Raw genomic sequence first — 15,483 nt, forward strand, 5'->3', positions numbered from 1 at the left:
CTCTGCTGTGGAGAGGGAACACCTCTCCACACATTTATGTGGTGTTCATATTAAAGCAATTCCTGGAAGGTAAATTTACACAGAGAAGCAGTTCTGCAACTTTTGCCACTATGTTGCCCAATCCTATGAAGGATCCATGCCTCCAACTTAAATTCTAAAATTTTTTCCAGAACTTTGCTCATCCTTTTTGTCCTGTCTCTCTCTAGTTTAATACATACCAACATTTTTCTTCTTATCTAATAACTGAGTTTGGACATCAAGAATGCAACAGTTATATGTGAAGGGAAAGATCTGGAAACAAATGGATTCATAAACTTTCTATGCAGTGAACAGCAACTACTTCTTCATTATCATAACAAGTGCATGTATAGCTTCTGAGAAAAACCAGGGAAATGAGGGACAGCCAAACTCAGAGTGCCAGCAAGATGTAACATGATCTCCAACAGGTGTCAATTGCCAGTCAATTCCAATAATTCAATATGAAAAAAAAAAGTAAAACAAGCAATTTGGAAAAAGAAGAACGGAGGTATGTTATACCATTTTAGCTAAACTATTTTAGCCAAACTGTTTGAAGATGTCAACTTTCCCTAATAAACACTGGAGTTCTAGAGACTCTTCCTGCTTCTTGGAAAAGGTAGTATTGATTGACCGGCCTTCTGTAACTCACCTAAACAGAATTTCTGTTGGAGAAGTATCCCTGTTCTATCATTCCACGTGTTCCAGGAAATAAAGAATCATATGGTAGGCATAAATACTAGGTACTGAGAGGATACCACTTCAGAATCATGTACCTTGAAAATAATATGTGCTATTGTATGTGTCTCTTAGAAAAATCAGCTGTGAAGATTTCTTTAAACTATCTCTGGCTTTTTTTCAACATTTGCTGTTTGTGGAGACAGAAATGCATTATACCTGCCACAAAATTCAGACTCAGACAATCTAGAAAGATTTATGGTGTTCCATTAAGGCAGCTGTATTCATTCATCACAGTACCAATTTTCCAATGCACTGCTGTATATTTTTGCTGGCACTGCTCCTTTTCTTTTACTTACCCCTCTATAGGTATCCTCCGGAGATTTATTATAGTTCCAAAAGCGAAGCCCTGCAATACTTTCAATTTTATCAAAATGGATTGTAAGCAGATGATCTTCTCCAAAAGAGAAGGGAATGAGCCACATATGGGCATCCTCTACTGTGATATTAGTCCCATCTATTAACCTACAAAGAGAAAAATCCATTAGCTGCAAAAAAAGAAAAGCTCGCTTTTCTCATGAAAATCAGGTACTTTACTAGGTGTTAATTTTTTTCTAGATGCCACTTCCAGCTCCAAGGGCTTATTGTGCTCATGTGTATACAATTAAAAAGCAAAGGAAACATAAAAAATAATATGCGATTGTTGAATTAAAGGCAGTGGGGGGAGAAAAAACAGTATTTCCTTTAGTTGGGCCCATTTGAGGAAAACCAGAAAAATCCTTAGGTTTTCCCTGTGTCAACAGGGGCAGGCAGAGGAAAGCTCAACTACTTTTGTACCAAAATGGCCAAAGGCAAAACTCTAAGACCCAGACACAATATAACTTATTAATATAGTTCCATGCCTAAACTAGTATATCTGGCACTTCGTGGTGTGTTATTATGCCAATGCAACCATACAGAATCCAACAAGGAGCTGGATGGCAGCTGGATAACCCAGAGAAGAAGCAGAGTTTGTTCACGTCCTTCTTCATGCACACAGTTACGCACATTCCTACTTTTTTAAAAAGCTTTCTATTAGCATGACAATGTCTTTTCATAAGAGCACAGACTTCAGGCTGACTTGATAAAGTTATTTCCATTATTTCCTCATTTTGGAACCCTGACTTTAAATTCTTCTACCGCAAACTACGGCATACAAAGATGGGGTAAAGGAGAATATGAACTAATTATCCACTGTAATTACTTTGGTACACTGCCCTATGTAATTACTATTTCTTTAAAAGTTTAATGGAAGAATGAGTGCCAGACTTGGCAGTTCCTTAAAGAAAAAGACTTGAATAATGACTGTATCACAGAGGAACTGATTACGGATCCCATGAGAGAAGATATAATCCTTGACTTGGTCCTGAATAGTACACAGGACCTATTCCAAATGCTACAGTTGAAGAGCACTGTAGTGTACTCAAATTCAACATGCTTGCAGAAATATCAAAAGCCAAAAAAACCCCTATTTCTTGTGCCCAAAAATGTTCTTAAGGAAAAATGACAAAGTACGTCAAAAAAAAAAAAAAGGGGGGGCAACAAAATAAAATAAAATCATTATACAGAGCAGAGAGAATATTAAGGGATATCATACTAGAAGCACAGAACAAATGTATCCCACTTACTAAGAAAGATGTTAGAAAGAGGGAGGACTTGAAAAATCAAAGCCAGTCTGGCTCAGTGGCAGGATAAAGAAAGGTATTACAAGCCATCTTTCAACAAAATTAATGATCAAAAAAACCTTAAATTGATAGGATCATAAACTCTGGAAGGCTAAGTGCGTATGCACAGGCCAAAAAAGAGTATGAAGGCTAGCAAGCAAAAGGTACCATAAATAAAATTCCTCAAATACATCAGAAGCAGAAAGCCTGCCAGAAATTCTGTAGGATCAACCGATGACGAGGCTGGAAAAGGAGCATTCAGAGAAGATAAGACACCAACAGAAAAGCTAAATGAATTCTTTGCATCTGGGTTCATCATGGTGGAGTATTGAGAGACTCCACCACCAGAATCTCTTCATCACAGGGGATCTAATGGGAAGATTTCTTAGATCTTGGTGCCTACAGAAGAGATTTTCATACAAATAGGCAGAAGAACTGACGCATTATATACAAGTAAGCTTGACATCTGTATTAGTCAGATTAGCAGAAATTACAAAGAACAGAGTTAGTGTAGATGTAGATAAATACAACATTCTAAGCAAGGCTCAACAAAGACTTTGAAAAGAAAAGTCTTAATTCATAAACCTATTCACAGACAACAAACATGCCAGAGGACAGGATTACAACTGAAAATACCCTTTAAAATGAAGATATGACTTGGAAACAACAGGATAAAGCTTCAATAACAACCAAATGCCAAGTCCTCTCCAGACCTATAGCCTATGATTTCTATACTGCTACCATTTAGGAAATACAAGTTAATTTGAGGAAGTATACTTGTCAATTAAAAAAACTTCACTGGAATTACAAAAAAAAAAAAGCTGCAGAATTGCGAAAAGAATGGCACCTATTTGTGTAATTCCCTAATACATCCTCACCCTTTGCTAACTTGAAAATTGTCCTTGAAATTATCCTGAAATCCTGCATAAATATCACTGCATATGCATAGACAGATGCTACAGAACATCCACATTTCTGCCTGGAAAGTCCTTAGCAGAGATACCAACCAGGCATGTTACCATCTCCTAACTCAAACACCATCCTTTGAAAACATCTCATTCATGTTTCTACAACAAGCTGTTCCTGGGTAGCTTGTGAAATCCAAGAATGAGCAGTGATGGTATGAAAATCATGTTCGCATTAACATGTGTTAACATAATAAAAGTTTATATAACTCTGTCACTTTATAAAGTCTGATGTAAAACGCATCTAAAATTGATAAACTCCAAAACTGTTTGTGGAAACAACAGGAACAAAGGGAAAAAAAGAGCCCTGCAGAAAATGCTTGGACAATCCAACTCTTTCACTACTTACTTTTCTAATGTTCTGGAATCTCCTGTATACTCTGGAAGATCATTTAAGTCTTGGGGTGAAGCAGAAATCTGTTCTGTACTTATTTTTAATGCATGACCATTCTTTCCTATCACTTCAAGTCCTGTCAGTCCAAGGTAATGAGAGTCTCCCCAGGTCATGGTAAAATTCAGTTGCAGGCCTATATAAAAGAATATACACATAATATATACATGTACATACTTACTGGTTTGAAGTAAGGAGCCAGTATCAGCATGCATGCAAGCCCCACCAATTAGCAGGATGTGTAATTTGTTTAGATTAAATAACTTTATATGCTGTATTTGGATACTTCCTGGTCTGCATGCCTACCTCCATGTAATAGCATAGTATCTTCTGTAAATCTGTGTTAGCCCCCTTTAGCAGGCTACCAACATCTTGTTCACTTGTAACTATAGAACTCCTGATCAAGCATGTTATCAAGTGTCTCATTACTTAGATTGTAGACTGACAGTAATTCAAAGATACATTTAAGCAGTTACATGACAGATTTTGTGATTATGCAGACACAGAGAAGACCTATTAGTCTAAAGTCTAGCTATCATCTTTTGCGAGCTAAATGACTATATAGATTCATATAAACCCAGTCTCTCATAAATCCATAAATTGTTAGAGAACACCAACTCATAGTTAAACCAAAAACCAAATTTGGTTTACTAATGTGTTTAGGTTACTATCTTCATGTCAGAACTGGACACATGGAAGTGTTTTAATGGGACAGCATTAGTAAAAAGCAGCAATGTTCACTAGCCTGCATCTCCAGAAAATAAATAGGAAAGAAAAATTGGGCAGACAAAAGATTGTATGTGTACCTTCAGATCCACCTGTTTCATGCCTTACTGAAAAAATATAAATAGCATATACAGATATAACAAGTAATGTTCCAATCTGATCAGGTTCCATAAAAATCTATCACTGTAAATTAAAAATATCTTTCATTTCACATGTTACAGAAGCCCAGAAATAATCAGGTTGGATAATGTCTAAAGAAGCACCAGTAGTCATGATGCCCTGTAAAACAAACAAGCATTAAACCTAGTAAGCTATCCAGCCCAATTACCTCTAAATAGCCATAGCAATTTACACGAGACTAAATCTTGATATACACATAAATTCACTTGGGTGTAAGATCTCATTAGCATTTGCAAGGACACTAAGAAATAAATAGTTCTATTAGCTGACAAGTTTGGAGCTATGGCTGTATTGATATTAGATGCTATTCCCAAGACCATTGCTAAGACTAAACTTGCTTAGGATACAAGCATGCAAGAGTTCTCAGGCAAAACCAGAGTATATTTTCAAACAAAATGGAAAAGATAGGGTGAAGCAGCTATCCACACAAGGTTTAGTATTCACATCACCATGCCAATGCCTTCACAGAATCTCAGAATGATGCAGGGTGGAAGGGACTTCTGGAGATCTCTAGTCTGACTCCAAACTCAGAGCAAGTCCATTAGATTAGATCTCTCAGGAGTTTATCCAGTGAAAGTTTGAATGTCTCCAGGGCTGGCAGATTTCAAAACCTCTCTGAACCCCTGTTCCAGTGTTTGATTGCCCTCAGGGTGAAAAAGATTTCCTAATACCCAGTTGGAAATTCTTGTCTTCTACCTTGTTGTTTCCGCTGCCTCTCAACCCAATCCTACGTCCATGCCTGAGAATGGCCTGGATCTGTCCTTTCTATGCCCTCCCAATAGATATCAACAGCAAGATTTCACCTTCTCTTCTCCAGGATGAACAAACCAACCCAGCACTCTCATGCTTTTCTCACATGTCAGGTACTCCAGCTTCCTGACTACCTTGGTGACCCTCCTCCCCTGGACTCACACCAGTATGTCAATTTTCTTCTTGTCCTAGGGAGCTCCATACTTAACACAGTACTCCAAATACAGCCTCACAAGTGTCAAATACAGGGAAAGAATCCCTCTCCTTGCCCAGCTGGCTGCACTCTTATTTTTGCATTCCAGGAGGCAGCTGGTCGCTTTTACTGAGAGGCCACACTGCTGACCCTTGTTCAACTTGTGGTCTTACAAGGACTTCAGGCCCTTCAGTGCAAAGCCCCTTTCTCACACAGCTGGCCCCCAGCCTCTCCTGTGGCATGGGTTATTACACTCCACACACAGGTCTTTGCATTTGCCCTGAACTTCATGAGGTTACATTAGGTGATATGCTGAGATTACCATGTCTTCAGCCTGTTGAGGTCCCTCTGAAAAACAGCCTTGCCCTCCAGCATATTAACCACTGCCCTCTGTTTGGTATCATCCACAACCTTGCTGAGATTGCACTTTATCCCATCATCCAAGTTCTTTAAAAAAAAGACATTAATCAGTGCAGACTATAGTAGTATTGATCCCTGAGGGTCATCTCTAGTAACTAGCCACTAGCTGGACTTTGTACCAGTGATCATCACACTTTGAGGCACTATTTTTCCTTGACATCATAACTGGTAGCAGGATGAAAGAGATGAAAACTACCTACAACAGGTCAAGGATACAAATCCTCAGTGACTCCATGCACAATTTATTACCAGGAGTCCCAGATGAAAAAGGCAGTACTGATACTAAGTTTTGCACAATTCCCAGTAATTTCCCAGAACGAGAAGAAGTAAGAGGACTCTCACTCCAGGTCTAAGAGACCACCCCACAGAATAAGGAGAACAAGGAACAATATACACAGGCAGGACAGGGTATGCAAAAATCATTGGCAAAAATAAGGTTGTAGCTTCTAGTTGGTTTATTTGCTTTTGTGCAAGGTCATTTACAAAGATAGTCCCTTGTAGCAATTAATGGAATTTTTTTCAGTGTAAGAGACTAAATTGGAGTTTCTTTTGTGTTTCATAAGACATGGAAAGCCTCCCTTAAATACAGCTAGCTTTCTCCACCTCTTTCCCTGCAAGAACTCATGGAAATCAGGACCTCTTTGTCTGGCAGAGACAAGTTAGTCCAATCAGCTGATTAACAATATCTTGTCAGTGTGAGACACTGCATCTGCTGAGCTCTGAATCACACCCTCACTATCTTTTTCGCCCATTTTGAGAAACTGGAGGAGGGAAAGGCATCTTAAGTTCACACATATGAATTGATCATAGACATGTTCATAGATAAAAGTTCACAGATCCAGATATAGTTCATAGGTCATAGATCACAGATCATAGGTATAGTTCACCGATGTGTGGCTGACTAAGCCACAGCATTGCGTATATTTTCAGAGAGCACATCACAGGTTGCTAAAGACTTTATGCCAGGCCCAAGAACCCAATTTCTCTTGTGCTGGTCAAAAGACCAGGAACTGATAGTGAAACTTCTGGGCCATCCAGAAGCTCTATGGACAATAATTTAAAGGCCCACAGAGAGTTGGTTTTGTACAAGATAAAGAAATCAGGTGTTTTAAGTATGGATATAACATTCTGGTCTAGCTTTACTGTAGGGTTTCTATTGTCAATCCAATCTGAGAAATTCAGTCAATCTACATAAATACATAGGCTTGGGAGAGAATTACTGCGTAAGGGACACAGCTATCACAAATCCTATTCAGGGACTAGGCAAATGGCTAGTGTTATTACTCTGAGATTAAAAGCCAACTGTTACGATATAACGTTCTAAATGCCATAGTAAACAAAGCTTCTGCCTTAAATATTCTATTACTCTTCTTCATTCTAGACCTGACATCTGTCACAAAGTTCTGTACAGCTCTGACAAACCAGATCCTCCTTGATAACATGTTAGGGGGGAGGGTGGTTAAGCAAGAAGTAAATGTAAGAACTTACATTTTCCAGTAAATATTCCTGATTCCTTGGGTATACATTCAGAGAGAGGGTCTGGCTCTTGAACCTAAGAAGTAAACCAACAGGTGCAATGAACATGTATATCATATATACATTACAGACATTGTTTATAAAGTGGGGGGGTTTTGGTGGGTTTTTTTGTCTGTTTCTTTGGTTTTGGTTTTTTTTTTTTTTTTACATCCAGCCTTTCGTATATTAATCTCCCCTTTGCCTCACCACCCAGGCTGTCCTGCAAATAATGGAAAACATGCCCCAAAATGTAGAAGATCATACGGATCCTTAGAAAGTCAAGATTCTTAGGGTTTGTTTTTTTGTTAGTGCATAGAGGAGTGATAAATGGGAGACTCCCTAATGTGGGCTACCTATTCTCAAAGAGGCTGAAATTCTTAAGTCACTCTTATTTACCTGCAGACTGCCAAAAGATAATATGCTGTATTTGCTACATGTTGCAAATACATTGCAGAGACAAGAAATCTGGAAGGAAGTTAAGACTTCAGAGAGTGCCACCACAATTTCTTCTCAAGAATCAAGGGGCAGAACAAGCAAGAAAAATTGTCCAAAACCTTGCATTTGTTCTTTGACAATACTAATTAATAATAACCTATGCTATTCAGCATGGCACACCAGAAAGTGAATAAACAGATGACAAAATTTCCTGATTATACTGGGGCAATTAGGGTAGTAAAGACAAAGGACAACTGCAAAGGGTTGCAGTTAGACTTCATTTCATTGAGTGAGCATGATAAAATGGCTAATTATGTTCACTGTAGGTAAATGCAAAAATGCTACACATGAGGAAAACAATCCTAACTTTACATATACAGTATTGGGCTCCAAACAAAATAATAGCAGATTAGAAGGAAATCTTGGCATTATTATAAGTAGTTCCACAAAAACGTCAGCTCAATCCTCATTAGTAGTCAAAAAGCCAAATAGAAAATTAGAAGTCCAGACTCCATCTCTATAGTTTTATTCATCGTTAGAGGAAGACTTCCTGTCATCCAGGATACATCAAATGGACCTACATTGTGCCTAAAAAAAATAAAAGACTCGTCAACACTTTTCTCCTACGGCTATATTAGATCTGTGCAGTATAACCACTGACATCCTGATCTTATATGTGTATGTTCCCAGACTGCAATGAAGTCATGTAGTAGCACATGTCCTTGTGGTAACTAAGTAGGTGAAACTGAACAAGAACTGGACGCTGAAAAAAACACCCTCAGATAACCTACAGAAAGTGGAAAAAAACCCTCCTATTGGGGGTACTCTGTCTTTGATGTGTGATGCCTTTTCCTCAGAACAACTTTAAAATACCAGCCTGGGAATTAAAATTTGCAACTCTACTGAATATCAAAACCCAAGGATACAATAAAGCTACTGGTTTTACAGAATGCAGAATAATGCCCTCCCTTGCAGGCCATAAACTGTCTCTGCCAAGCCACCTTATCACCTCTTTTCTCCCTCGTCCTCCTTTCTTGGCTACTCAGATCCCTTCATTCCAATGGTGCCCACTAACTTTTCTTTCAGATATGGTCTAGTTTTCTACTATTTCAACTACTTCTGCTTGTGAACATTGTCCTACCTCTGTTCTTAGATCCTTATGGCTAGAACAAAATACCACAACAGTACAGGAGTTATTGGAAAAGCAATAAATAGTAGAAAGTGTTACCATGCTCCTACACCTGACCATACTGTATAGCACTTTCCATGCAAGGAATAACTAAAGTAGGACTAACCATTCTGGAAAAGAGAGATTTAGAAGAGATTGTAACAGACGGACATAAATCTCTTGAGTGGCTTGAAGAAGGGAATGGGGAATAATTGTTTAGTTTCTTCCAACACAAAAAACAGGGGACATTAAATGAACCTAGAGACAAACAGAAAGAGGTGCTTTGTGCTATGCCAGTTAAGGGAAATTTACCACAGAGCATTTTAATTTGTAAAAGTGCATGTGGTTTAAAAAAGCTAGTGAACGAATTAACGCAATAAAAATCCACGGCAGGATACTAAACACAGAGGGTAAGTCAAAAAGTCCTTGTGAGACAAATTTCTAAGGGCTGGATGAGTGTTTCAGAGAAACAGCACTGCATGTTTGCTCTATTCTTACATTCTCCCTAGGCATCCACTACTGGCCACAGTCAGAGTTGGGTCAAGTGCACTAGTTACAGGTCTGACCTGCTATAAAAGTTGACATGTTAAGGATTACTGAATTCATGGCAAGACAGATGACCATGGATAAGATTGACAAGAAAGAAAGACACTTCTGTAAGAGCTTCTGAAAAGCTCTGTAGTCAGTGCAGTAAAACGCTCTTTCATCCACTGAACATGCTACAGGATAAAAGGGTGAATGATCAACAGGTAGAGACTGTTCAAACTCAACAGTAGTCTGAATGACAACGTTATGCTAGGGAAGACAAATCATCTAGTAGATCTGTATCATTCTGATAGGATAGCATAAGCATCCATCTATAAAATCTTGGTGGTACCAGCAAATACAGAATGACAGGGAGACCAATGGCTCAGTCACAACAGCTTTTGTTATTCCGTTGCTGAGACAGCATGTTTCAGAGTTGGAAAAGGAGTATGAAGAGCATCACAGATGAACAGCAAAATAAAAGGCAGAGGCTCTGAGTAAGGACCAGACAGTCCAGGTCTAGGCTTCTGCAATGGAAGCGGTCCTGGTGAATGCTCACAATAAACAAGTGAACAAGAAAAGAAAGGTGAACTCAATTTGTGTTCATGAGATCCTGCACTGCATAAGGTGTCTGAACAGTTTAAGATACCGCAAGCAAAGACGGGACCAAAATTACTGTTGCCAGTGTTAACTAGCACTGGAGAAGTCAAACAGAGTCACTGACTCATGATCTTAACAGTGAGACCAAATTCCAATGTCATGACATTTCCCTTTGTCTTATAAGCCACCAGGAGAAGAGGGCAAGACAGAACAGGAAGGCTTGACAACAGCACAAGGCTCATTAGGAACCATATATCACTGGGAGCACTTTAGCTGAACCAGCTGGAACTTGGATTGATTCAGCTTTGGATCTCCTCACAGCCTTACAAGTAAGAGCGTGTCCTCTAGAAAAAGATAACCTCATTGAAGCAACAGTAGGTGCTCATGAAGATTCTAAGAAGGTAGATTTGATGGAAATCAGGTCAAAGACTGCCCCACACTATCTTAAGCAGAAAATCTTGAAGGATCTTTGCTCAGACACTGGACTGTTGGGCTGGAATGGTATGAGACAAGACTCCAGTGCTTGAAAATATGGCCTTCCTCCAAGTAGTAAAATATCTACTGTATGGAATAGTAAAGGGGCGGTTTTATGCTGCAAAATGCACACAGACCTGTGGAGTTGCTAGTCAAAAAAGGAAAGAGGAAACAATAAGGGGAGGGTTGAGAGGTGGAGATCCTTCTCATGTGAGATACTTAATTTGTGGAGGAAGAAACAAGCAAGAGTATACTCTGTGTGGAAAACACGGAAAAATCTTTGGTTTGGAGTGACAGGGAGTACAGTTACTCATTACATGAATAACTGTATGGTAAAAATCACTGACAGTGGCATAAACATTCAGGAGTACCTAAATCAAAATGAACTCCCTCTGATCTCTGTCCAAGTAAGTAAAGAAAAAAAAAATACATACAATCCAGTGTAGTCTTCCTTATAGTCTTCTTAATTAATCAGGGAAACTAAAATTTGGAGGACCTTTTGGCCTTAAAAAAATTGCATAAATTATTGAGCTGGTGAAAAAAAAATCTTCAAAATAGATAGCAGTATTAGCTCTTCTGCAGAGCTTTACTCTATCATGGAAATCAGTGTCTACTACTTCCGTGTCATGTTTCATGAAGACATTTATAGAGAGTTCTGAACATAGGGGCCCCTACCTGTTGATGCTCTGTTCTTAACCCTGCTTGTGTAAAAGGTCTTTCATCTCCCTCCCTATCAGCAGTTGTTGGCCTCTTTAGCTCTTCTTCATATCTCAAGGAGCTGGCATTTTCCATTTCTCCATCATATGTCTCATCATAGCAGTATACAGCTTCAAGAATATCATCATCGGTAGTGAACAATATAGTATCCCCAAAGTGCTCTGGAGCTGAAGGCAACATACAGAATTAAATGGAGAAACCATACAAAAGAATATGCAGAGTGATAAAAACTATTTTCAGTCCTTCTTCACATTTAATTTGCAGTAGTGTTTAAAGATAATGTATAGTAAATTGATACAGACTACTGATATAATTAGTATGTTCATTCTCAAACTTACACTGCACAGCAGAAAAACCTAGAGAAGTCAGTCAAATTTCAAATACACATAAAAGAAAATGGGAAAAAAGCTTCTCCATCACCTTTTCCAAAAGACTGTATCTGTGAAAACAAGTAAAAATCTGCAACTTTTAAATGTCTAGTGACTATCTGATGTTATTGAAATATGGTCTTGTTGCTAAGACATCATTAAGAATAGAGATTAGCTCTGTATGCTGCTAAAATTCACAGTATCATTGAAAAATGCATTGGTGGGTTTTGCATTGTGTTTTGAAATTAAAAGGACTAAATACTATACAAAGTGCCAGCTTGCTTTGAAGTGGAAAGTGATAACAAACAAGCTAAATGTATTTGTTTGTTTTGTACTGCTGTTTCCACAAAGAAAATAAGAAATGATAGCATACCTCCAGACAAGGTTCCTGAAGCTTTCGCAATTTCTCCTTTAAAGATGCATTGTTCGTCTAACACCATTATAATGTCTTTCACACCTCTGAAAGAGTGTATGCGAGATTTATTATAATTCCAAATCCTAATCATAGCTACTTGACAGGAATTCACAAAGTCAATAAAGATGAAGTGAGGTTTTCCAGGGGTAAATGGTGCTAGCCAGAGATGCATATCATCCTGCGTCCGATTTACCCCATCAATTAGGTTGGTTATTATTCTGGGATCATTGCCATAAGCTGGTAAAATATTTATATCAGGTGGTTCAGCTGTTATTTTTGAAATCTCAACAGGCTCTCCTTTAGAACTGAAAACTTCAATTCCGTTAAGACCAACATAATGTCTGTCTCCCCATGTTGTTTGAATGTCTATCACTAAGTGCTGCCCATAAGGTAAAACAGGAATTTTAAAATCATTTCCATCATATGCCTCCACAGAATTTTCTTCTTCTTGCCTTTTTGGTAGTGTTTGTAGTCCGTCTTTTCTCATTTGCTGATATTCTCCAGGCCGGTTGATTTTCTGTTGATGGAGAAACTCATCAAAGATATCCCCTTGAAAATCCATGTTAGAGATTCGGCCGCGATGGGAATAATTAAACTTTACCAAGGAGTTCCAGGACTCCTGCAGAGTGTGTTCTTGTTCATTGTGCCACTTTGCTCTACAGGTTGTTATGTCCTTGATAGAAAAGTCTTCATCTGAAAACAACATTACATAGGTGTTTAATGTATAAACAGGACTGGAAGCAAACTACTACAACACTGACTTTCCAGAATTATGCTGGTCATATTTGTGTTCCCTTACTGTGAAATTCTGTTACAGTAGCACTTTTATATTGCCTCCCTATTATGAAGGCTACATGTCCCAATTTCCCTTCCCCATTTAGACATAATGAAAACAATCACTTTTAACTATTGAAGAGCAGAGCACATGCCAAGATACAAAGCGCAACTAAGTTTGAGACTGCGAATTCTTGACTCAACACTTACAGAAATCGGGATTTTGCCCAGTGATACTTATTGTGTGGCTGCCACAATAGTTTAAATCATCTGTCTGCATTTCTGCAGAAAATCTTTCATACAGTTGGAAATGGCTGAACTGGTTAAGTTTCTAAAGCATTACAGAGAAAAGCTAGGGCTTCCTGTCAAAATCAGCCACGTGAATATAAACAAAAGTGATCAGAAAAGAAGTAGGTTCAGTATACAAGGAGGATGAGGTGAACGTTGTATTCCATGCAGGTAACATCCAAATATTTTTCTCACTTTTCAGCAAGTGTGAGATGTAGAAGGGGGATAATGACAAAGTATCTAATGGGAACGCAGTGGGGACTACAAATTAGAGGGGCCCAGTGGGAGCAAAGCATGCTCTCCTTGTGACTGCACTGGGGAGCTGCTTAATTTCCATCTCAGAACAATTAAAAGCAGATAATACCAAAGATTTTCAATAAAGCTGTCACTTATGTATTTTCTTCAAATAAATGAAGAAAAGCAAGTGCAGTACTAAACAATTACAGGCCCATGGGCTAGATTTTACTTCTGTACAATGTCCTTGAGTGGCTACTAAAACAAATGGTTATCAAGAATAAATGCCAATTGCCATAAAATGCAAAATAATGTTTTCCCAAAAGACTGCTCAAGACTAACTTTTAACTTTGTTTTTGGAAACACTGGGAAAGAGGCAATGTTCCTAATCTATCTATGGCCAATAATCATTTACACTGGGGACAAGAGAGATAAAAATAAGAATTTCAAAGCAGATGGGAAACTACCTGAAAAAGGGTTGTCTTCCAGAATGAAAGGCTGGAGACCAACCTGGCCATTCCTCCTTACCCCGCAAGGGAAATACAGATAGGAACCGAAGGTACATATTTCAGAGAACATCAGTCATTTGTAAGTCACTTTCTTGTTCAAACCATTGTCCATATGGATACATGGGGTAGGTGATCCCAAACAGTACTTCTCAGAGCCTCACAATTTACCTGAAGAAGATACTGTATATATATTTACCGCTTGAAAATTTCAGAATGAGCACGTACAGAAGAGTATTTGACATTCATTGGCTTTCCTTGTTTTGGAGGGTTTTCCTTTTTTTTTTTTTTTTAATGTTAAGTACTTCAAGCAGTACAGAGATTACAACTCTGAAGCACTTCTACAGCAGTTCAATAGAAGTGATTTTCAATGGGAGGTTAACGGTTTTGTTAGCTACATTAAGGAGTGACAACAGGAGAAGTGGAGCTCTAAAAGGAAAGCAGAGAATAGCCCAAAAGCAGAGGTCAATGGCTGAAGGCTTACAGGGTTTGACACTTTTTTTAGAATCTAAAATGTATTATTTTTATTGGAGCCATGTGAACAATAAACTCTGCATGTAGATAAAGAGTATCCCACTTGCAGATGTTACAGACACATTCTGCATGCCTGAGAGGATTGTATGATGGATGTTATCCAGAGTCCAGAAATAATGACACCTGAAACGTGCATCTCCCCTGTGGGTTTCAGAGGGGTGTCTTGAATCACCAAGTCCCTCGTCCTGCATCTGATGGCAACACACACCATACAATTCCTCTCAAAACTTTAGTAAACTACATTTTGCAGCAACACTAGCTTGAAAAAAACACCTTTCTTCTCCCTCTGTTGTGTTAATCTCATTTTTACTCCCTGCAGTTATAAATAGCAATCATATTTCCATGCTGCAATCACACGCTTCATTTCCCAAATCATTCTAAAAGCTCTCTCCTGTATCTGTTCCACTTTGTAATCAGCTTTCCTGAAAATGGATGATCAGAACTGCAGTTTTCCAACTGACGTCTCATGAGTGCCTGTGTTGAGATATTAACATTTCCCTAACTAACAGAAATGCCTGTGCTGATACATCCTCTGAGTGCATTGCTATAATCACGCCTGCGTCACACTAGCATTTCATGGTCAATCTGTTATCAACTACTCAACCAAGATTCTTCTCTTCCTCGGTCATTTGCAATTGATGATTACTCAGCTTACAACTTAATTTTTTGTTATTAGTCCCCAAATGACCCTGCAAGCAGTACTATTGAATTGCATTCCATTGCTATCACTCCAGTCCTCAAGTTCATCTTTCTGTGCAGTTCTTCAATCTTCTTAACTCATAATACCCCAAATTATATGTTATTTGCAATTTTTACCAGTATACTTCCATCATTTCCTTTGCACATTAAACCAGTTATCAAAGAAAAATTGTTTTTATAGCAACATTAACTGGAGCCAAGTATGCATGT

General features: G+C 38.4%; 1 protein-coding gene across 8 annotated transcripts in view; it reads right to left on the reverse strand.

Annotated features, from left to right (window-relative positions):
- Positions 1 to 15,483, reverse strand: part of KATNIP (katanin interacting protein) — a 64,607-nt gene that overhangs the window by 16,155 nt on the left and 32,969 nt on the right. For all 8 annotated transcript variants that reach the window (XM_041120125.1, XM_041120124.1, XM_030002502.2 and 5 more), the window contains 5 exons: positions 12,197 to 12,931; positions 11,414 to 11,622; positions 7,510 to 7,573; positions 3,711 to 3,888; positions 1,053 to 1,218 (listed from right to left, as the gene is read on the reverse strand). In XM_041120125.1, coding sequence (XP_040976059.1) covers positions 1,053 to 1,218; positions 3,711 to 3,888; positions 7,510 to 7,573; positions 11,414 to 11,622; positions 12,197 to 12,931 — 1,352 coding nt within the window. The remainder of the gene's footprint in view (positions 1 to 1,052; positions 1,219 to 3,710; positions 3,889 to 7,509; positions 7,574 to 11,413; positions 11,623 to 12,196; positions 12,932 to 15,483) is intronic.

The sequence above is a fragment of the Aquila chrysaetos genome, chromosome 25, assembly GCF_900496995.4.
Source record: "Aquila chrysaetos chrysaetos chromosome 25, bAquChr1.4, whole genome shotgun sequence".
Classification (NCBI taxonomy): Eukaryota; Metazoa; Chordata; class Aves; order Accipitriformes; family Accipitridae; genus Aquila; species Aquila chrysaetos.